The sequence below is a fragment of the Protopterus annectens genome, chromosome 8.part0 (assembly GCF_019279795.1).
Source record: "Protopterus annectens isolate FY-2018-M chromosome 8.part0, PAN1.0, whole genome shotgun sequence".
NCBI classification, from domain to species: Eukaryota; Metazoa; Chordata; order Ceratodontiformes; family Protopteridae; genus Protopterus; species Protopterus annectens.
The window spans coordinates 1,250,661,365-1,250,685,119 of NC_056741.1; the positions used below are offsets into that span (position 1 = coordinate 1,250,661,365).

Here is a 23,755-nt window from a genome sequence, read left to right on the forward strand (position 1 = left end):
CCTGAAGTAAGCTATCACTGGAGCCAGAACCTTTGTGAATACTCTGGGCGCAGTAGATAAGCCAAAGGGCAATGCAGAGAACTGATAATGAGAATTTCCAGCTCGAAACGCAGATACTTTCTGCAACTTAGTCTTATAGGCACATGAAGGTAAGCTTCCTTGAGATCTAAAGTTACCATCCAGTGATCTTTGCCCAGTAGAGGTAAAAGCTGTTGTAACGTCAACATTTTGAACTTTGGAATGTCCAGATAAGTGTTGAGGATAGATAAATCCAAAATTGGTCTCCACGTGTTCCCCTTCTTTGGTACTAGGAACAGGCGAGAATAAAATCCTAGGCCCCTTTCTGGCACAGGAACTGACTGAATGGCTCCTATTTGGAGTAACAGAGAAATTTGTCTGCGAGCCTCTGTTCTTTGTAGAGGAGGAATGTCTGGCATGCCTTTGAAAGGAGGCAAGGTATGGAAATAAAACCTGTAACCGTGGTGAACGATATCCAGAACCCATTTGTCTTGGGTAATTAAATCCCAATTTTCTTTGAAAAGAAACAGTCTTCCTCCTAGAGGTGCCGCCAGGCGAGAAGGTACTGGCAGCTGAAAAGGCAGGTCATTGGGTCTGCTTACGAAAGGACTGACCCCTGCCCTCACCAGAAGTCTGAGCAGGTGAACTCCCTGTCCTAGGCCTAAAAGAACCTTGAGCTCTGCCCCTACCACGTCTAGACCTACCCCTAGACTGGGAATCATAAGCAGGATAAGTCCACCCCTTAGTAGGCCAATTTCTACTAAACTTGGAGGCTGCACCTGCAAAAATCCTTAACAGTTTGCATAGACTTAGCCTTGTCCTCCATTTTCTTTAAAACTGCTTCCACAGGCGAACCAAACAACACATCAGACTGTAAAGGAGCATCCAAAATCCTTGTCTTAACATGCTCAGCTAAGTTCTGATCTCTCAACCAGGCGTGCCTACGAAGAACAGAACCAGTGGCAGCCACCCTGGAGGAGGCCTGCACAGCATCAAAACCACATTGCAAGGAATGTTTACCCACTTGTTCAGACACATGAACTAAATCCTGCAACTCTTTACACTCAATACCTTCCGCCAGAGCATCCACCTTAGATTTCAACTGTGAAAGAAGATAATTCTGATATTTTAACATGTGAAACTGACAATTCAACGCCCTCATGGCTAAAGTGGAAGAAGTATACACTTTCTTACCCCATCTATCCAAAGCCCTTGCCTCTTTATCAGGAGGGACAGGATTTTTAACAACTGAGGCCTTCACACCTTTAGGCCCCTGAGAGACAGTTTCCGGGTCTGCCCTAGGACTCTTAAAAAGATACTTATGAGCGTCAGGCACCCTATAATACCTATCCGGTTTAACTGGAGCAGGAGGCAAAGAATCAGGATTCAGGGAAGCCTCTGCAAAAACATCTTCTACCACATTCAAAACAGGAGGTATAGCTAAAGGCCTATGCTGGGGTAAAAACAAGAATTCCCTCAAGAAATACAGTAATTCACTTTTTCTGACATCCGGTTAAATACTGAGGCAAGAAAAAACCAAAATATTCCCCAACGGGGTACTTAGCCAACTTTGATTCGGTCTGAAACTGACTTCAGAAACTTTCAGAACGCCAACCTGCACTCGCAAAATTGCTTCTGCATCGGACCATGCGGCAAAAAAGACTGAGGATATGGCGTCGGTCATGCGCATTAGTACCCTGACGTACTGACGTCAGTCTAATGCGCCGTGACCGACGTCAGCCATATACTTTGGTATTCGGGCCGACTGGACAGCGGACTACCCAATAGTTAGGACTGCAGCAATGTGGAATGAAGAACATCTTTCTTTTTCCAGTGAATTTCACTGCTAGATAAAATATCTGGGTAAAGGATATTATGTCTGGCAAGGATTTTTTTACCCTTGACTACTACTGCACCTAAAGGGTTTGGTTCTCCCACACTTGGTCCAGGTACTGGAACAGCCCCTAGAGAAGTGATTAACCCCATTCCAGAGTGCCCAGCAAAGCTACACTAGAGGGAGACAGAGCAAAGGGTAAGTGATCTGCTGAGCAAGCAGCGGCACAAGCAGAATCACTAACCATAGGCTAATACATTTTTTTATTTTGTTTTTTCTTTTTAGGTGCAACCGAATTTGAAATGGGTGGGAGGTACTACAGTTAGGATCCATCACGTCAAGAGGACAGAACACCTGCCAGAATAATGAAGTGACCTGCCAGAATAATGAAGTGACAGTACTGGATAATGTATCGCAATAGCACTTAAGAGTTTCTAAATATGTCCCCACACAACTGAACTGCCAAACTGTACTACTATATAAAAAAAAAAAAACAGTTGGAAATGTGTTCAGGATTATTTTACAACTGACAGAAATTAAAGAATTTACAGTACACAAAGTCCCAACACCAAAGCAACCAGTGTGCTGAACCAGTATTAAAAATTAGCTACATATACCTTAACCAAGTTAAATTGTCATAAAACATTTAATACGAATTTAAATTACATTTCGTCAGAGAGATTAAAATCTGCACAGTACATTCAAATAATTCCATAGTAAAATTATAACCTGATGTTAAAAACGCACACAGCAGTGAAATATTAAATGTATTAATGCTGGAAAAAAATAAGTTCTTCAGTATTTTCCTGTCAACATATGAATATAGACTAACAGTAAAAACAGGCCTCTAGTGTCAAAAAGCGCACACACACTGCAGTTCTGACAGAAATACTCAGTTTTCTCTGAAACAGTAAAAAATAGCATTTATCAAAGAAAAAGGTCCAAAGGGTCTACTTCACATTGTCGCGTAAGCTGACAATATAGAGTCTGATATTGTCGGCACAACAATATCGAAAGTGAAAAACATCGTGCAAGTAAACGGAAATCTCCGTAAGGGGAGATTTTTGTTTACCTCAATGTAGTGCAGTCTTGTGGTTGGAATATTTAAGGAGAGGGGTGTGGGGGTTGCAGGGGGGCAAGCCATTTAGTTTTTTTTTGTTTTTTTTTTTTACGTTATTCGATGTTTTACTTAATCGATCATGAAAGTTCGACCTTTATTGATTCGATTAAGTAAACTTTCGATAACGTGATATAGATGCCAAATAAACACTACTACAAGCTAACATTCCCACAGAAATTATTGTAAATGACAGAAATAAAATATTCTTTTAAATAAGCAAAAATAGAAAGACAATAACAAACCTAATAAAATAAGACGACGGCCCCAAATGGAGCTTATATGAGCAATAAAAACAGGATCCTGTGAAGAGTCAGTGGACTTTCTTCTCTAAATTGTAGAAAAAGACAGAACACTCTTCCCTCTCAAGAGATGCTCAGCCAATCAACTGTTACCTGAAGAGAGAGAGGCAGGGAAGCATGTGCTTTTGAAAGCCAGCCAGTACTAGTTTACCTTGGCAGATAACCCAAAATGCCACTGAGGCAATGGAAATAGTGAGCACTGCCTCAGTGACAATGCCGTAATGGGAATGGTGAACATTGTATGAAACCTACAGAGTTAAACTGAGCTCAGCTGCTGCTTCCCAGGATATCACAGCATGTGTAACAGAGGGGGTAAAGACCTAGTAAACCACTATACCTCACCCCCCCCAGCTTTCACATCTTGTTATAATGGTTTTGTCTGTGTAAACACAAGTCCTGGGGACCAAAGATAATTGAAGCTTTCAAAAGCGTTGATCACTGCCAACACCTCTATATTTATGTGCTTCAGACTGACTTAAGGATTCCACAGAGCCTGTGCTTTTACCTTTTTGAAATAGCTCCTTACAGAGGTGGGAGTGGGTCAGACGGGAGAATGGAAGACCTGGATTGGAAGAGATGTAGTGTACCCATCATATAATCTCCTTTACAATTCCCACATTTGAGACCCAAGAGGAAGGAGTCTGGCTGAAGAAAGCAGATTAATGAGCAGTCACAAGAAAATACAGCTGTGCAAGAACGTACCATTAACAGTAGACATCCTACTGAACACTGCTGCAGTAATCCAAACAGATGGGTTTTCACAGCTGACAACTAGACATGATAACTAAAGCTTCTACCTTCCCTGGAGCACATCTCTAACATATGGCAACAGCTCGCAAGCATTGGAGTATACAGAAGGACTTAGAAGTGTAAATCCTTAGACTATCTCCAAGCCGGCAGAGGAAAGACATGCAAAAGAATAGTCAGCTAGGAGGGGAGAAGCAGAGGATGAGTGTGGCCCTCTCTCCCCTTCAGTCAAATAAGGCAGGAAAGAGAACCCAATACCAAAATAGGGAAGGAGAGTGGGAAAGAATACTGCAACAGTGATCAGTACGACATCTACTCTTACGGTAAATTCTTACACAACTGTACTATATTCTGACTGAAATCACTGTTCAGTATTCCAGACAGATGGGTGATTCATAGAGCTTAATGGAAAAGGAGGGATGGTTGAAAATGGTGAGAACTGTCCAAGAGTCCAGAGAAGACTAACCTAGCTAACAGAGACTTGCATCTTGAAAAGGCCTCGATTCTATAGTGCTTTGCGAAGGTGTGCAGAGAAAAAACAGGTGGCAACTTCCGCGATTGTCCTGACATCTATCCCTTTATACAAGGCCCTCAAGGAGACCACTGCCCTGGTAGAGTGAGCTGCTAAGCAGCTGGGCAGGAGTTTGCCATGGTGTGAGTAATATAAGGAAATGGACTTTGAAATTCAGCTTGCTAGTTTAGACACTAGCTGTCTAGCTTGGAGTCAATGAAGGAGGCAATTTCTCTGACATGTGAAGAGACTTAGTTTTATCCAAATAAGATCTCAGTTGTCTGTGTACATCTAAGGAATGTAGGAGTCTTTCACCCCTGTTTTGGGGGTTGGGAAAGAAGGTGGGCAGATTGACAGCCTGGTCGACAGACATCACATTCACCACTTTAAGCATGAAACATGAGTTAACCCTCAGGGACACCCAATCCTTGCGAAAAATAAGAAAAGGTGGGACAGTCATGAGTGCCTGTAGTTCTGATACTTCTCAAAGACGTGCGAACCAATGGGATAGCTTTCAAAGTGCAAAATTTTAGAGTACAAGCAGCTGGCTCAGTCAGCGTGAGTTTTTCTAGCACAAAGTTGAGGTCCCAAGGCAGGAGTACAGGTTTCTTCAGGAGTCTTAGATGTAGCACTCCTTTCAGAAACTGTTTGACTTCAGGTCTGGACAAAACAGGCAGGTTTCGAGGGACAGACAGGCAGAAATGGCTGACAAATGGGCTTTTACAGAGGACTATGCCAGACCTGTTTTGTTGAGCTCACACAAGTAAGATGATACAAAACAAACAACTGATTTTGTGGTGTACTGATTGCTGCATGACACCATACAGAAAATATTTCATTTAGCTATGTAGGATTTGAATGGGGGGGGTCTCCTTGCTTCCTGGAGAATACAAAATACGTCCTGAGAAAATTAGTATCTGTGAGGGATCAGAATCCTATCATCCACAGACTAAAACTGACGGATGACAGGTTGTGATGAAGCAATGATACCTTCTGCTGTGTGATGAGATCCACTTTGTGGGGTAAAGCTTGTGGTGATCGCCCCTAGCTAATAGAAGAGAACCAATACTGCCTTGGCCAAAAGGGAGTCACCAGTAGGATTTCTGTTTTTTTTTTCTTTTTTGATCTTTGGCAACACTTAGTATTAGGGGGAAATGGGGGGAGGCACAAAGGAACCATCCTGTCCATTTAAAAGAAAGTGCATCTGTCCTCCATACAAAGGGGCAAGGAGTCCTGGTGCAAAAAAAAGGTGGAGCTGCTTGTTGCTCTCAGAGGTAAATGTCTGAATTTAGAGTACTGCGAAAGGCTATCACAGGCACTAAGTGCTTTGTGAATATTCTGGGGGCTATAAAAAAAGCCCAAAAAGGCAAACCAGTAAACTGAAAGTGAAATGAGCCAGTAAAGAACCTCAAAAATTTCATACAGGAGGTACAAGTGGGAATATGCAGATAGGCATCTTTCAGAGAGACTAGGAATGCTTGTGGGAGAATAAAGGACAAGAGGGTCTTAGAGTGAAAGCATTTTGAAAGTTGGCACTTTAAGGAATGTGTTGAGCAAAGACAGATCTGGTATGGACCTCCATTTTTCTTCTTCTCTTGGAACCACAACAGTCTGGAGTAAAAAACTCTTCCAAGAAAATGAACAGGCACTGGTTCTATCATGCCCTGGGCTTGTAGCTCCTGATGTGAGGAAGAAGTTTGAGCAGCATCCCCTCTCCACCAATCTACTGAAAGGAGGGAGTTCCCTATAGGACACAGAGTACCCCTTTTTTATGATGGATATAACTCATTTGTCTGCGGTAATCTTTTTCCAATCTGAAATGGAATGAGTGAGCCTTTCTGAAAGAGAGAGAGTAGAATGCAAGCAGGAGGGGGGAAAAGGATTGGAAGGAAGCGAGCAACTTATTTGAGAAGGGAGGCCTCCCAGATCCATGGTCACTTTCAATTTTATCTGTAAATCCTTTTTGGGCTCCTTCCTATACTTTTTTGAGGTCTGTGTTCCCTTCTATCAAAGGAAGTATGCTTTTTTATGCAATTCCTCTGATATCTAGATACAGAGGTTAATGGTATCATTCTGCAGTCTTTCATAGTGTTACTCTGTTCCTGTAAGGTTTGGAACAGGCTATGTGCCTCTTGTCTCAACAAAAGACTTTTATCCAAGGATGAACTATGGAGCTCAGCTATGAAGTCCTCTGGCATGTGGAAGTCTAAACCATCGGGGATAGTGTCAAAAACAGAGACTTGTGTAACCAAATGGATAACTAAACTGAAAGAAATGAAGATACCACTGTATCATGCACTGGTAAGACCATATTAAGAATACTGTGTGCATCCTGAAAAGACTTTATAGGGGATGAACAATACTGGAAGAGAACAGAGAACAACTAGGAAGGTAATACATGCAGAAAGTATACCAAATGAGGAAAGACTAGCATCAAGATTCCCCCCCCCCCCCGGAAGAAAACAAGACAGGAGATGCAGGAGTAAAGAGTATTATACAAGACACTAAAGAAAATCAGTGGAAATCACACTGCAAATAAAGGCCGCAGTGATCATGAACAGCAAAGCATAGGGCCCCAGTTAAAGGAGAGAGTGGTAGAACCAATACAGAAATCAAATACTGGGATGAGTAGTACACAGTCCAAGATGCAATAAGTCATTAAAAAAAAACTGAATTTAAGAAAGGACACGACAAAACGGAAGGCAAGATGATTTATGCTAAATGGAACACTGAAAATAAAACTGACAGTTTCCTTCTGCAAGCTTGCTTATATTTCCAGCATACCTCAAAAGCAAAGAATATTACATCATAAGTCTTTCAGCTTCTTCTATAATGTTAAGTTACACCAGTTGACAAGGGAAAAAAAGACCACTTTATACTGCTGTATGTAGAACACAAAGCAGCAGTTGCACAAATGTCTTAACACACGAAGTGGGGAAAATATACCAAAGCAATATACCCCCATCAGTTAAAATCTTTACGAATGAAGGCAACTGAAATACACTGAAGAGTGCATTATGGAAAATTCAACTTCACCTACACTGTGCCGGGTAGTTACTTTATTCTGCATCACTTCATGTTCATGCTTACACACTTCCTAAACTTACAATGAAACAGAGTATATTCTTATGAAGTCTGCTGTCTGCACTTTTTGGAATATGTGGAAGCCACATTTTTGATGCTCACTTGTTTTGCACCCATTTTCTCCAGAACTCACTTGAGCTTAAAAATGGGCACTTAAAGCAGTCGCCTCTAGCAAAGAGGGATATAGCCTATGACCCAGGCAATCTGAGATTAATTAGCACTTTCAGTGTCTGTTTGGAAGGGAGAAAGGCTGTGCCCACCCCAGGTGGGTGGGATGGCACAGGTCATGAGATGTCAATTCTTCAGAAGTATAATACAACCTTAAGGATGTGTATTTGCTCAATAAACTGCACATGCAGTAGCCTTCATCAGATGTCTTTGGAAGCATGCACTCCAATAGGAAAAGCAAAGTGTTTGCCACAGTAATGCAGACTGCACAACTGTCCAGAACCGGTAGCAGAGCCATACAGAAATGCAGAATCTACAGAGACATCAAAGACAGTAATCACTTCTGTGGCCACCGGGATAACAGCACCCCCACACTAGATGGCTCTAGCCACCATGCTAGGGATACCCTATAAGAAAAATTAATGAACCAAACCTGACAAAGGCCTGAGGGACAATGGGTATGAATGTATAAAGTGTACAACATTGGACATACACACCAACATTCCAAGCTACTTATCTATTAAAATCAAATCATTGCAGAAACAGAATTAGAAAAAGTACAGTTGCGTACACTTAACATAAATGTAGATGTTCAAGTGTATTCACTGTTGCAGTCATCACATTTGGTTTATCTGCCTGCAGGTAGCCCTCAGCCAGCCTGAATACGAGTCTTGTATTCCTGCATTGGATACTGTCTCTTCTTCCATGACGTCAGGTCATCAGGGGTATAAAACATGCAGCCAATGCCATTACATCAGTTTTTGCTTGCCCCAGATGTCAGGTACCCCCACAATGGAAAGCAATTATGTGTTTTGGTACCCCTCCATCAAAAAACAAATATACCAGAAAGCTTAAATACACCAAAGAAGAAGAAAAAGTAGAGCCAAGAGAAGTCAGGGTGCTAGAGGGAGGGTAACCAGGACTACAACAGTGAATACACTCGAACATCTACATTTATGCTAAGTGTACAAAACTGTACTATGTTCTTCGTGTTTCACTGTTGCAGTCATCACATTTGGGTTGATTCCCAAAGCTAAGGAAGGGAGGAGGAAGTTAGCGAGCTTTAGGGCCAGCTATTAAGTCCTGCAGGACTGCAGTGGCAAAACCAGCTCTGGATTTAGAAAAAATAGGCATGTGGTAATGCTTGGTGAAGGTATGTACAGAGCTCCAGGTAGCAGCTTCTAGGATGTCCCTGGTAGGAACACCTCTGAGAAAGGCTGTAGAGGTAGATGGAGCCCTGGTAGAATGTGAGCTTATCCTCCTGTGGGGTAGGCTTTCCATGGTGCTTATAAGCAGAAATGAATGCAATGGGCTATCCATTTAGAAACAGTTTGCTTTGAAATGGCCTTCCCCTATGCCCCTGGAGCAAAGCCAACTAGCAGTTGTTCAGATTTTCTGAGAGGCTTAGTCCTGTCCAAATATTGTCTGTGCACGTCCAAAGAGTGCAGTATTCCATCTCCTTTGTTTTGTGGATTCAGGAAAACGGTAAGCAAATGAATTGACTGACTAAGGGCCACACTAGACACCACCCTTGGGCATAAAGGAAGGATTGGTCCTGAAAGAAACCCTGTCTGCATGGAAGATAATGAAGGGCTCCACTGCCAAGAGGGCCTGTAATTCAGACACTCTTCTTGCTGAAGTGATGGCTAGAAGGAAGGCTGTTTTCCAAGAAAGGAATTTCAACTCTGCAGTTGCAGCTGGCTCAAAAGGAGGGAGAGTGAGCTTTTCCAATACAAAGTTAAGGTCCCAGGCTGGAGTAGGGGCTCTCCTGGGAGGGAGGTCTTCAATTTTTGGCACCTCTGAGGAATTGCTTTAGGAGGGGGTGAGAGAAGAGGGGTGGTTCAGTTATTATAATGTGCTGAAATGGCAGAGGCATGAATTTTAATTGATGAGAAAGATAGGCCCTTGTGGAGCATTTCTGTTAAGTACTGAAGTATATGAGGTAAGCTGGGCACCGTTGTGCCAATCCTCAGAGTCTGGCTCCAGGAACAGTATCTTTTCCACTTTTCAGCAAAGGATTTTCTAGTACTATGCCTCCTTGCCTCCAGAATGACATCTAGCACCTGCTTACTGAGGGATACTATTGGAGAGCTCAAGGAATTAGCCAGGCTGCAAGGTTCAGGGTTTGAAGCTGAGGGTGCAGAAGCTGGCCCACCTGCTAGGACAGCAGGGAAGAGGTCTGAGGCAGGTGCCATGGTTCCAGCAGTGTCACACTATGTAAGAGGGGGTACCAGTGTTGGCGTGGCCAGTCTGGTGCAATCAGTATTGTCCTTGGCTTGTCCTGTTCGATCTTTAGCAGAGCATTCCAGAGGAGAGGCAGAGGGGGAAAGCCATAAACTGAGAGGCTTTCTCAGGTAAAGGACAGGGCATCCATTTTGCAAGCTTGACTGTGGAAGTCCTTGTGCAGAATTTGTCCAATTGGTAGTTCTGAGGGGAGGCAAACGGGTCCATCTCTGGAGTCCCCCATTTTTTTCTCAAGAGGTTGAATATTTTTGGTTCCAGTTTCCATTCGTGTGGGTCCATGAGATTTCTGCTTAGGTCGTCTGCCAGAGAATTTAGCTTGCCTGGCAGGAATTGAGCCTGTAGGTGCACTTGGTAGCTCAAGGCCGTGTTCAACAGAGCCATGGCTAGTCTGCAGAGAGTGTTATGAGTGGGTTCCCCCCTGCTTGTTTATGTACCACAACTGTGGGGGTGTCTGTCTTTACCAATAATTGTCCTGGAAGAATGTGGTCTTTGAAGGCTGTCAGGGAATACTGTACAGCTAACATTTATTTTTGGCTGATATGCAGGTGCATCTGTCTCGGGTTCCATTTGCCCAGAATGCCCTGCCATGTGAGCCCCCCCATGCATAGTCTGAGGAGTCTGTTAGGGTTTGGGTGGCAAGGGGTAGAGTGAAAGGGAGCCCCTTGTTGTGGTAGCAGGCCTCTGCCCACCAAAGGAACTCTGTCTTTATACAAGGAATGATAGAAATCATTGATTACAGATCCTGAGAATGTTGATACCATAGGCTTTTTAGATACCACTGAAGTTTCCTCGTATGCAGTCTTGAATACGGAATTAGTAGAATGCAAGAGGCCATAATCCCCAGGACTTGCAGAATTTTCCTTGCAGACAGCTGGGTCTTTGTGTCCACTAGTTTGAAGTAGGTTGTCAAATAAACGTTTATCTCTGGAGTGAGGAAAGCCATCTGGGAAGTTGTGTTCAAGCTTGCTCCCAGGAATACAATCTGTTGGCAGGGTACTAGGTGAGATTACGTTTATGGTGTACCCCAAGTGAAGTTAGAAGTTGCTTTACAAATGTCAGATGTTTTAAAAGCAAGTCCTGGCTTTCTGCCTGAATCAGACAATCATCCAAGTATAGGTATATCTGAATATTTCTTGCCTGCAAAATGCAATGGCTGAAGCTAGACACTTTGTGAATACCCTGGGCGCAGTAGATAAGCCAAAGGGAAGTGCAGAGAACTGATGGTGCATGGAGCCTGTCCTGAAGCGTAGGTATTTCCTGCAAGATTCCCTTATTGCAATGTGCAGGTAAGCTCCCTTTAAGTCTAAAGTTGCCAACCAGGCATCTTTGTCTAGCATAGGAAGCAGCTGTTGAAGTGTTAGCATTTTGAATTTTGGAATTACCAAAAAGGTGTTTAGAATAGAGAGGTCCAGGATAGGATGGCAGGAGCAGTCTTTTTTGGGTACCAGGAAACGTCTTGAATAAAAACCTTGTCCCCTTTCTTCTGCTGGGACAGGTTGAATAGCCCTGATACTTAGGAGAGACAGAACCTGCTGTTGGGCCTCTGCCCACTGATTTGGGGGTAGGTCTGGCCAACCGTTTGGGGTTGGTAGGGTGTGGAAGTAGAATCTGTATCCTTGGGAAACTATATTCAAAACACATTTGTCTTGGGTAATGAATTCCCATTTTTTTTGCATGTAGGGCGAGCTTTCCTCCTAAGGGAGCAGGCAGTTGAGCAGGGCTTGGAAGAGTTAAGGTTAAGTCATTAAGGTTCAAGTGTGATTTCTTTTCGTTTATTGTGTACCCCAGACAAGTTAGAACCCTTTGTACAAAAGCCAAATGATTCAAAAGTATGTCCTGGCTTTCTGCCTGAATTAGACAATCGTCCATGTATGGGTATATTTGAATATTTCTTTACCTGCAAAATGCAATAACTGAAGTTAGGCACTTTGTGAATACCCTGGGCGCAGTAGATAAGCCAAAGGGCAGTGCAGAGAACTGTGTGTGGCCTGCTTTGAAGCACAGGTATCTTCTGCAAGATTCCCTGATTGGGATGTGCAGGTATGCTTCTTTTAAGTCTAGTGTTGCCAACCAGGCATCTTTGCCTAGCATAAGAAGTAATTGGTGAAGAGTCAACATCTTGAATTTTAGAATTTCCAAATAGGTGTTTAGAGTAGACAGGTCCAGGCTAGTACACCATGAATGGTCTTTTCTGGGTACCAGGAAAAGTCTCGAGTAAAAACCTTCTCCTTTTTCCTCTTCTGGCACCAGTTGAATAGCCCCCATGCTTGAGAGAAAGTACTTGTTTTTGGGCCTCTGCCCACTGATTTGGGGGTAGGTCCGGTCACCCGCTTGGTGTTGGCAAAGTGTGGAAGTGAAATCTGTATCCCTGGGACACTACATTTAAAACCCATTTGTCCTAGGTAAGGAGTTCCCAATTCTTTGCATGAAGAGCAATATTTCCCCCCAAAGGGGCAGTCAGTTGATAAGTGCTTGGAAATTTTAAAAGGAAGTCATTGAGACAGTTTACCATGGGGGGGGGGGGGTCTTTATTCCCAGATTTGGAAGTGGAGGCCCCCCACTGCTTAGTTCTGTGTGTCCCCTGAGACTGAAACCTGGGGTTTATGCTGTGTCTGGGTTTGGCTTGAGAAGACCTGGAAGGGGCTGGAAAGGGCCAATGCCTACTAAATATAAGAGGCTGAACTTGTAAAAAATATTCAACAGTTTGCATAGATTTAGCTTTATCTTCCATCTTTTTAAGAACTTCCTCAGCCTTGTTGCCAAACAGGCGGAACTGATTTAAATATCTAATGAATCAAAACCACATTGCAAAGTATGTTTTCCAACTTGTTCAGCAGAATGTATTAAATCCTGTAATTCTTTATTTTCCACACAGTCAGGAATCAACATCATTTTCTGTTTAAGCAGTCCAATAACATGTTGCTGATACTTTAACATATGAAACTGGCAGTTTAAAGCCCTAATAATGGCCAAGGTTGCAGAAGTGTAAACCTTCTTACCCCATCTATCCAGCAGCCTGGAGTCTCTATCAGGGGTAGGATTTTTAGCAGTAGAAGCCTTAAAGCCCTTGGGCCCCTGTGAAAGTGTCTCTGGATCTGCAACAGGACTTTTTAAAAAGGAACTTGTGGGACTCAGGGACCCTGTAGTATCTGTCAGGTTTTCTGGGATCAGGGGTAGGGAATCAGGAGCCAAAATAGATTCCAAAAAAGTATCAACAATGTCTAGTACAGGAGGAATAGCTAAAGGCCTATGCTGAGGTAGGAGAAGGAAATCCCTAAGATTCTCTTTTGAATCAGAAAAATCCTGGCTTTCCCAGTGGAAATGCTCCCTTAGAGTATGTAAGGTTTCCCCAAAAGAAAAATCCTCAGGAGGGGAAGCAGAGGGAATGCAGTCCTTTGCATTAGAATCTTCATAAGTAGATAAGGGCAAATCCAGATCACTAGAAGAATCAGAAAAAACAGAATCCCGGTCAGAAGATTCATAATCAACTTCAGTCCTAGGCCTCTTAAAGGGGGGGGGGGGGTGGCTACCCCCGATTAGAGTTATTAGATCTTCAGCCATTCTTATTTGTTTTTTAGGCAGAGAGACCTGAGCATGTGGCCTGGGCGTCGGTTTTTTAGGCATAGGTCGAGATTTAGGCCTAAGTAAATAAGGAGGCGTCAGTTTAATATGTAAGTCCGTAGGCCTGAATACACCCTCAGAACAAGGTGCCTGCACAGCGGCTCCGGACCCATCCAAGGTAGAGACATCCGCGGGTTCCGTAGTTGAAGCATCTCGTGGCATACTGGACTCTGAATGGGTCTCAGTAGAGGCCAGAGAATAAGAAGTAGCGGGTATCAGGGGCTGCAAAAGCACCACACTGAGTACCACCAACTGTTGACTGGCTTAGGAGAAACATCGTTGGCAGTTTTAGACCTCGGCGGCCTGTCTGTCTTTATTTTTGCGTTTTTTCAGAATCCCGGTAGTCAGATGACTAACCAACGACATTTCTGGATAATTAAACCGAGAACTGAAATATTTAGAGGCGAAAATATACAGACGATGGATAGTGCGCTGATTAAAGCACAAAACTGACAGCAAGGTACGTCGTGGTCAGGGCCTAGGCAAGGAGCACAGTACAAATGAAAATCTTTATGAGGTATTTGCTTTCCACAAGTAATGCAATTATTAACTTTTACTGACATCGGTAAGGAGCAAGAAAACGTTTCCCCAACAGGGCACTTGGCTTTAGTTGAAGACTTCGGTTCTGAAACTCGAAAACGAAAATTTCAGGAGTCGGCCGACAGGCACTTGCGAACTGCTTCTGCTTTGGGCACTGCACGGCAAGAAAGACTAGGGTAATGGCATCTGCTGCATGTTTTATACCCCTGACGACCTGATGTCATGGAAGAAGGGACAGCAACCGACGCAGGACCCAAGACTTTGTTAATCAGGCAGACTGAGGGCTACCTGCAAGCAGATAACCCAAATTGTAAGGACTGAAACACAAAGAACATCAGGAGGGATAGATAAAAGCCTGTGTTGAGGAAGGAGTAAAAATTCCCTAAGCCTCTTTTTGGAGTCAAAGTAATCCTGGCTTTCCTAATGGAAATGCTCCCTAAGAGCATGCAAGGTTTCACCAAAAGAAAAATCTTCTGGAGGGGAAGCAGAGGGAATGGAATCCTCTACATCAGAATCCTCATAGGTAGATAAGGGCAAATCCTGGTAATCAGAAGAAACAGAAATATCAGATTCCTGATTAGAAGAATCAGAAGGAAAATCAGTTCTAAGTCTCTCAGAGGTGGAATGCTGGCTTCCCCAATTAAGGTAATAAGGTCTTCAGCCATTCTAAGCATTTGTTTTTTAGGCATATGGGCCTGACCATGCGGTTTGGACGTCTGTTTTCTAGGCATGCTGCGAGTTTTAGGCCTGGATGAAGAAGATGGCGTTGGTTTATCATGCAAGTCTGTAGGCCTGAATACTCCCTCAGAAGCCAGTGCCTGCACAGGGGCTCCGGACCCATCCAAGGTAGAGACATCAGCAGGTTCCATAGTCGAAGAAGCATCTCGCAGCATACCGGACTCCAGATGGGTCTCAGTAGAGGCCTACGAATCTGAAGTAGTGGGTATCAGGGGCTGCGAAAGCGCCTGAGTACCGGCAGACTGGCGACTAGCTTAACGGAAGCGTAGTCTGCAGTTTTGGACCTATGCGGTCTGTCTCTGTCTTTATCCTTACGTTTTTTCAGAATATCAGTAGTCGGATGGCTTACCAAAGCCATTTCTGGGTAGTTATACCACGCACCAAATAATTTGCTGCAAATATAGCCAGACGACGAATAGTTCGGGGGTTGAACATGGCACAAAACTGACAGCGAGGGACGTCGTGGTCTGGGCATAAGCAAGGACTGCAGTACGAATGAAAGTCTTTATGAGGTATTTGCTTTCCACACGTAATACAATTGTTAACTTTTACTGACATCGGTTAAGAGCAAGAAAAAGGATCCCCAACAGGGTACTTAGCATTTTTGAAGACTTCGGTTCTGAAACTCTAACATGAAAATTTCAAAAGTCGGCCGACCGGAACTTGCAAAATGCTTCTGCTTTGTGCACCACACGGCAAGAAAGACTGATGTAATGGCGTCGGCTGCATGTTTTATACTCCTGACGTCATGGAAGAAGAGACAGCATCACATGCAGGAATCCAAGACTCTGGTATTCAGGCCAGCTGAGGGCTGCCTGCAGGCAGATAACCCAAATGTGATGACTGCAACAGTGAAGCGCGAAGAACATCTGCCAGAAATGCACCTTATCGTCTCTATACAAAAAAGGGATTTACTCAAGTAAGAAAAGCAAAAAACTTACCAACTACAGGTTCAGATTCACGCTTTTTGAGCTGTTCTCCCAAAAACAGGTCCTGATTATCTTTCTTTAAATTTACAGGCAAAGTCAATGCACTGGCAGCATCTAAAAACAAACAAGGACAGAAAATATAAACACACAGATTAGAGAAACTCTCAACAAATTTATTGCATTTGTTTACCGGATGGTCCATTGGGCCTAGGTAAGCCCATTTTCAGTGGAGGCCCAGGGAGAAAAGTTCCACATAATATGACGGTACATAAAAGAAAACAACGCATTAGAGAGTAAATACAGTTACAATGAAGTAAAACACTGAAGTTGACACTAAAGCAGAGTTAAGTGGAGATTTCTGTTTATTCATTCATTTTTCAGTTAAGTACAGCTATGTAAGTAAACTTACCATACCACTGGATGCTCTCTACAGCATCAAAATTGCAGTAGCCTAAGCTATTTGGGACCTACCCCATACCACAGGCCAGCTTCTAAAAGCCAAGGGTACCTTCCATGCACTCTACAGGAGCTTGAGAGGAGCACCACATAAAAAGAAAGAGCACAAAAGTCTCAAGAGGCTTCTTGCCACAAAAAAATAAGCAACAGTCCTGAATGGGAAAATTAGAGTAACAGAAGGGAAATTACACACACATGCAATGTATATACAACAACACTCAGGCAATACAAAGCAACACCATAAAAAGGGGAATGGAAAGGTGGGAATGGCTAGGGCAACAGTGAGTTATTACATCATCTATGGTTATGTTGTGTTTACTCACACAACTGTACTATGTCCAGCATTAGATCACTTTTTCAGTTGCCTTAGCTATATGGGCAGATTATAATAGCCTACTACGTTTGGGAAGGAGAAGGGTCCAGGGGTATGGTCCTAGCAAAGCCTGCTCTAGACCTCTAAAAGAAATACAGTTTCTAGCAATTTGTAAATGTATGTGCTGAGAACAAAGTTGCTGCTGCTAAAAATAAGAGTCTACCCCTGTTCAGAAAACAAGAAAAGAAGCCAAATCCATACTGTAGTAGGCCCTAAACCTGCCTGGAAGTGGCTTACTATGGTGAGAGCATCAAAAAGAAATGTTATGAGACAACCATCTTGAAACTACCTACTTTGACACTGGTTGTTATTTTCTCTTACTTTCACAGGAACAGCAAGACTCCCTTTAGGACTGAGTTTTGTCTACACAGTCTCTGAACCACCTGTGGACATCCAGACCAATTCTTTTCTCCCTTTTCATGTTAAAAAAAGACAGGCAGATTAACAGACTGTCACAAGGTACACTCCTATCACTTAGGCATAAAATAAAGATTTATTCTCAAACAAACCTTGCCCCTATGGAAAATTAGGTAGGGTTATCTTCCCTTAAGAACCTGTAACACAGATATTGCTCTGACTTCTGTTAGGAGAACGAGTAAAACAGTTTCTTATATTAAGAGTCTTAACTCAGCCTACTCAAATGGTTAAAAAGTAGAGAGAGTAAATTTTTGTTTTTCAAGCACAAAGTTAACTTGTTTTCTGGTTGACTAATATGCAACACCACTTTCAAAAGCTGCCCAACTTAGGCATTGGAAAAAATGAGGGATCAAAGTGCAAACAAGCACAAACGGCTGACAAATAAACCTTGACAGAGGAGTAAGAAAGCCCAGAGGACAGTAACTCACAAGCATTCAAGAAACAGGCAGATATGTCTCAAGAAGGGTCCTAATCACTGGAATGGTGCTAACTAGAAAATCTTTTCCATTTACACATACACGATTTCCTAGTAGCAGTTTACCCTCCTATAATACCTATTGCTCCTCAGAAAAAGGTACCTAAAAGGTATCAAAAGTTCAGTCACCACGTTTTCAGGTTGGGGAGTATCAAACAACCCATGTCCTGTGTGAGTAAATCCAGTCTACGGGGAAGACTAAGTGCTCTTTACTAATTTCAAAATGAGAGAACACTACTTTTGCCTGCGCCAAAAGGTAGTCAACCACAACAATCTTTGTGAAAGCCTTCAGGATCTTTAGAAGTTGTCTGGAAAACAATAGAAATGGAAGGCATACAAGAACATTGCCAGCAATAGGAATGAGAAGGCATGTGCCTTCCAAGGCCTGTAAGCAAGGAATCCTGAAGCAAAATTTCTGTCTGTTCTGAGAGGGGGCAAACATATCTACATGGTGAAGTTTCCATTTGCCACAGACTATCCTGGTCCTTATTAGCTAGATAACCAGACTAACGGCTTAAGAGCTCTTACAAGCCTAGACAATATAACCCAGTTTTACCCAATATATACCTATGCTACAAAACTTTGCTATGACAGGATATACAAATCCTGAAGAGTCAAACTGAACAGAATTGCTATCTCCCAAGCTATCACTTCAAGTCAGCGAAGGGTGAAAGATCTGGTACCCCCTGTTTATGTATCACATCATTGTGGTGTAGTCTGTGAAAAATTTTAATGGTCCTGGGGAACAGATACAACTTAGGGTTTTCAAAACACTTAATCACTGCCATAAATCTGACATTTTTTTCCACAGTGAGTCCGTACCACAGATTTTGCACTTTCACACCTTTGGAAATCACACCACCGCCCACTCCATTCCAGGTATGAAGCATCTGCTGGGACTGACTGGAAAAGAGGAGTATATGAGAAAGGAGACTAGGACTGCAAGAGGTGTGGTCTGCTCACCTTTGAACCTCCCTTCTTACAAACCCTAAAACAGCAATCTATAAAGATAAAAGGTGAAGATGATTTGTCCAGACTGACCTGTGATACCAATGGATTTTTCTCTTGTGAATTCTGACCAGGAGAATCTAACACACCTTGCATCCCAGAATCCTGAGAAATTCCTTGGCAGACGCCAGTTGTTGACTGGAAAACTCAGGAAGAACTTTTGGAAAAGTACAGTTGTGTAAGTTGCACTTACCCATAACGGACATTCCAGTTCTTCACTGCAGTAGTAACCAAAGAGTTGTATCCTGCCATGGCTACAGCTACTGGCTAGTTTTCATCTCCTTCCACGCTGTCACTCCGGCTGCTTAAATGCCAAGCCTCTTTTGGAGGCAGCAATATATAAACAGCCAGAGTGACTAAAAATCACCAGGACTTTCTTGCCCCTAAACAAACCAAGACATGATAAAATCTAACATTATATCCCACAAGAGCTGTATACAAGTGAGGTGATGGTTGGGTGGGGATACTGCGGTAGTGAAGAATTGGAACGTCTACAGTTAAGGAGTAAAGTGAACCTTACATAACAGTACTTTCATCATTCTCATTGCTGCCAGTGGGCAGACTAACATAGCTTACCCAACCTGCAATAAGGAAGAATAAGGGTCCAGAAGCCCTCAAAAATGATCTCAGAACAGCAAGCTCATTAGTCCTTTGTAAATGTATGGATGGAATACCAAGTTGTTGCCTCTAGAATGCCTTCAAGAGTTTACCCATTTCTAGTATGCCATCATTGAAAGCTCTAGTAGAATATGCCTTAGCATGGCTCGAAACAGATTTTCCATGGTATAGTAAACTACAACCAGTTAGAAATACTCTGAGATATGCGTTGCCCTTTAAAAAAAAAAAAAAAAAAAACAGCTGGCTAGTTTTCCTGAAAGACTTGTTCCATCAAGATAGCACCCAAGTTGAAAGCGCACAGTTTGTAGAATTTTTTTCATCCTTGTTTTTTGGATCCGGAAAGAAAACAGAAGAGGTGATGTCAGGAATCAATGTGAACTCAAACCATGGGTGTTGAAAGAGGGGCTTTACGCTCAGTGACCCTGTTGTTATGAAAAATTAGACAAACTTCTACCACCATGAGAGCTAGCATTTCAGACACTGTTCTTGCAGATGTCAGAGCAATCAGAATAGTAGTTTCATGATGATCATCAAATAAGCCTGACTGGCAGCTTCAAATGAGGAGTCAGTTTTTCTAGCACAAAACCGAAATCACAGAGAAGAGAAACGTGTCTATGGGAAAGTCTTGGGTGTAAAATTCCTTTTAGAAATTGTTCAACAGTAAAGACAGAGATCCATGGGCAGACATGTTCAAGTTGCCTTGACATACATTTACAGAGGAATATAAGGAACCAGAGGATATTAACCAATACCAATATTTAAGCACCAGTGGTACAAAATTTCTGACAGGTCCCTGGTGACTGGCTAACTACCAACTAGAAAATCTTTTCCATTTGCCAGTACATGCCTTTCTAGTAACAGGCTTTCTTACCTCCTTCAGTACATGCTGCATGTCCTCATGAAATAGGTGCCTAAAAGGTATCAAAACTGACCCATCCAAGCAGTCGACTGAAGTTGCATGATGCTGGGGTGTATCAAACTCCTTGCCTTGTGGGAGTAGACCTAGTGTTTGAGGAAGCTTGTGATAACTGTTAAGAATGGACAGAATTTGGCCTGGGCCAGAAGGGAGTCACCACAAAGATTTTCTAACAGTCTTTCTGAATCCACAGACTTACCAAGGAAATCATCAGAAAGGGTAGAAATATGTTCAGGAAAGTACAGTTGTGTACACTTACCATAAATGTAGATGTTTGAGTGTATTCACTGTTGCAGTCATCACACTTGGGATGACTCCCAAAGCTGAAGAAAAGGGTGGATGCAGTCAAGAAGACTTGGGGCTGGCTAGGATGCCCTGCAAGACTACGGTTGCAAAGCCTGCCCTGTATTTGGAGAAGATAGGCAGGTGGTAATGCTTGGTGAAGGTATGAACTGAACTCCATGTTGCAGCCTCCAGAATTTCCCTGGTAGGGAGCCCTCTGAGAAAAACTGCAGAGGTGGAGGTTGCCCTGGTGGAATGCGTCCTGACCCTCTTAGGGGGTGGTTTACCATGGTATTTGTAGCAGAAATGGATAAAGTGCATTATCCATTTGGAGATCGTTTGGCTATGGCCTTGTCCTCTGTCCCTGCTGTAAAGCTGACTAGCAATTGGTCAGTTTTCCTAAAAAAATTAGTCCTATCCAGGTAGAATCGGAGCTGTCTGTGCACATCTAGAGAATGCAGAATCCTTACCCCCTTGTTTTGAGGCTTAGGGAAAAAGGTGGGCAAATGAACAAATTGGTTTGAGAGCCACACTGGACACCACTTTAGACATGAAAGTTGGGTTAGTCCTGAGTAAGAAGACCCCGTTCAGCATGAAAACTGATGAAGGGCTCTACAGCCACGAGTGCTTGTAGCTCTGAAACTCGTCTAACTGAAGTGATAACCAGAAGCAAGGCTGTTTTCCAAGAGAGGAATTTTAACTCTGCTGAAGCTGCAGGCAAAAAAGGGGGTAGTGTGAGCTTTTCCAACACAAAGTTAAGGTCCCAAGCTGGGGTAGGAGCTCTTCTGGGTGGCCTTAAATTGTTAGCCCCTCTCAGGAACTGTTTGATGAGAGAGTGAGAAAAGAGAGGTGGCTCCGTGCTGCAATGAGCAGAGATGGAAGAGGCATGAATTTTAATAGAAGAGAAGGATAGGCCCCTGTGAAGTAGGTCTGCTAGGTAATCCAGTATGAGAGGTACAGAGGGCTGTCCTGTTTCAGCTCCTTTAGCCTGGATCCAGGTGCACTACCTTTTCCACTTGTCAGAATAGGATTTTCTAGTGCTGGGGTGTCTGGCCTCATGTATAACGTCCAGGACTTGCTTGCTTAGGCTTGCAACTGGAGGAGAGGTCAGGGAATAAGCCATGCTACCAGGTTCAGGTTCTGCAATTGTGGATGCATGAATTCTCCATTCTGCTGGGTCAGGAGAGTTGGGATCTGAGGTAGGTGCCATGGAGGCAGGTGTGACAGACTGTGCAGCAGAGGGTACTAGTGCTGGCATGGCCAGTCTGGGGCAATCAAGATTGCTCTTGATTTTTCCTCCCTTATTTTGAGTAGTACCCTTGTAAGTAGAGGTAGAGGAGGAAATGCACAGATCGAGAGGTTTACCCACTGGAAGGATAGGGCATCCACTTTCCAGGCCTTGCTGTGAGGTTCTCCGATCCAGAATTTGCTAAGCTGGTGATTGTTGTGGGAGGCAAAGAGGTCCACCTTCGTGGTGCCCCATTTCTGGGTTACAAGGTTGAAGATGCTGTGGTCTAGCTGCCACTTGTGTGGGTCTAGGAGGTTTCTGCTTAAGTTATCTGTCAAGAGAGTTTTGGGAGCCTGGCAGGAATTGTGCTAGCAGGTGGATTTGCATGGCTGAAGCAGTGTGCCAAAGGGTCATGGATAGCCTGCAGAGGGGATAAGAGTGAGTTCCCTTCCTGTTTGATGTACAATATCACTGTGGTGTTGTCTGTTTTCATCAGTAGAGGCCCCGGGGAGAGTAGGGGTCTGAAAGCTGTCAGAGCGTGCTGAACAGCTAGCATCTCTTTTTGGCTGATGTGCAGATGTATTTGATTTGGGCTCCAATGGCCCTGAATGCACCTGCTGTCCAGGTGTGCACCCCAGGCATAATCTGATGCATCTGTGGTTAGGGTCTGGCCGGTGTGGGGTTGTGAAAAGGGAAGGTCCTTGTTGTGGTTGCATGCTGCTGTCCACCAAAGAAAATCTGCCCTTAGACAAGGTATGATAGGTATGATAGTTTCCAAGTCCTGAGAGTGTTGACACCAAAGGCTTCTTGGGTACCACTGAAGTTTCCTCATATGCAGTCTGGCATATGGAATGAGTAGAATGCAGGATGCCATGAACCCCAGAGTTTGCAGGATTTTCCTTGCGGATAACTGGGTTCTGGTGGCTAGTTGAGAGAAAAAGCCTGTCAGACAGGCTTGTTTTTCTGGAGTAAGGAATGCCATCTGGGATGCTGTGTCCAGGCTTGCTCCCAGGAATACAATTTTTTGAGTGGGGACTAGTTTGGATTTCTTTTCATTTATAATATACCCCAGGGAGGTCAGTAGGTCCTTTACAAAAGTCAGGTGCTGTAACAACTTTTCCTGACTGTCTGCCTGAATCAGGCGGTCGTCTAAGTAGGGGTAAATCTGAATATTCCTTTGTCTGTAAAAAGCAATAGCTGGAGCCAGGCATTATGTGAAAACTCTGGGAGCAGTGGATAAGCCAAAGGGAAGCACAAAGAAATGAAAGTGATCCTGCCCTGAAACGTAGATATTTCCTGCAAGAATCCCTGACTGGGATGTGTAGATAGGCCTCTTTTAGGTCTAGGGTGGCTAACCAAGCATCCCTGGATAGCACAGGAAGAAGCTGCTGGAGGGTGAGCATTTTGAATTTTAGTATCATTAGGAAGGTGTTGAGAATTGATAGATCGAGGATTGGGCGCCAGGTGCCCTCTTTTCTGGGTATCAGGAATAGCCTGAACAGAAACTTTGGGCTATCTGGTCTGCAGGAACAGGCTGTATTCCCCTCATAGAGAGCAGGGAATGGACTTGGCTTTGGGCCTCTGCCCACTGGTTTGGAGGAAGATCTGGGAACCCTTTTGGCGTTGGCAGTGTGTGGAAATAAAATTTGTATCCCTGGGACACTACATTGAGGACCCATCGGTCATTTGGTTATGGAGGCCCAGTTTTTTGCATGGGAGGAGAGTTTTCCTCCTAGGGGCACAAACAGGTGGGCAGAGGTAAGGGGTGGAGTTGTAAAGTCATTGTGAGTTCTTTCCATAAGGTGGTGGCTTAGCACTTCCTGTTTTTGAAGTGGAGGAACTCCATTGCTTAGATCTCTGCATTCCCTGGGACTGCTGTCTGGGAGGTCTGCTTCCCCTAGGTCTTGTCTGAGCAGCCCTTTGATGGGGCCAGAAAGGACCAGTGTTTGGAGTGGCAATGCCTACTGAACCTCGGAGGCTGGACCTGCAAGACGTCTAACTGCCTGCATAGATTTAGCTTTTTCTTCCATCTTTTTTAAGTCCTCTTCTGCCTTGGTGCCAAACAAACTGTCTTTGTTCAATAGTACGTCCAATAGTTTTGATTTGACACGGTCTGGCAAGGTCTGTCC

General features: G+C 43.6%; 1 protein-coding gene across 2 annotated transcripts in view; it reads right to left on the reverse strand.

Annotated features, from left to right (window-relative positions):
* The window catches only part of LOC122809337, a 2,116,265-nt gene that overhangs the window by 1,535,399 nt on the left and 557,111 nt on the right, over positions 1 to 23,755 (reverse strand). For both annotated transcript variants that reach the window (XM_044080743.1, XM_044080744.1), the window contains exon 6: positions 15,866 to 15,967. In XM_044080743.1, coding sequence (XP_043936678.1) covers positions 15,866 to 15,967 — 102 coding nt within the window. The remainder of the gene's footprint in view (positions 1 to 15,865; positions 15,968 to 23,755) is intronic.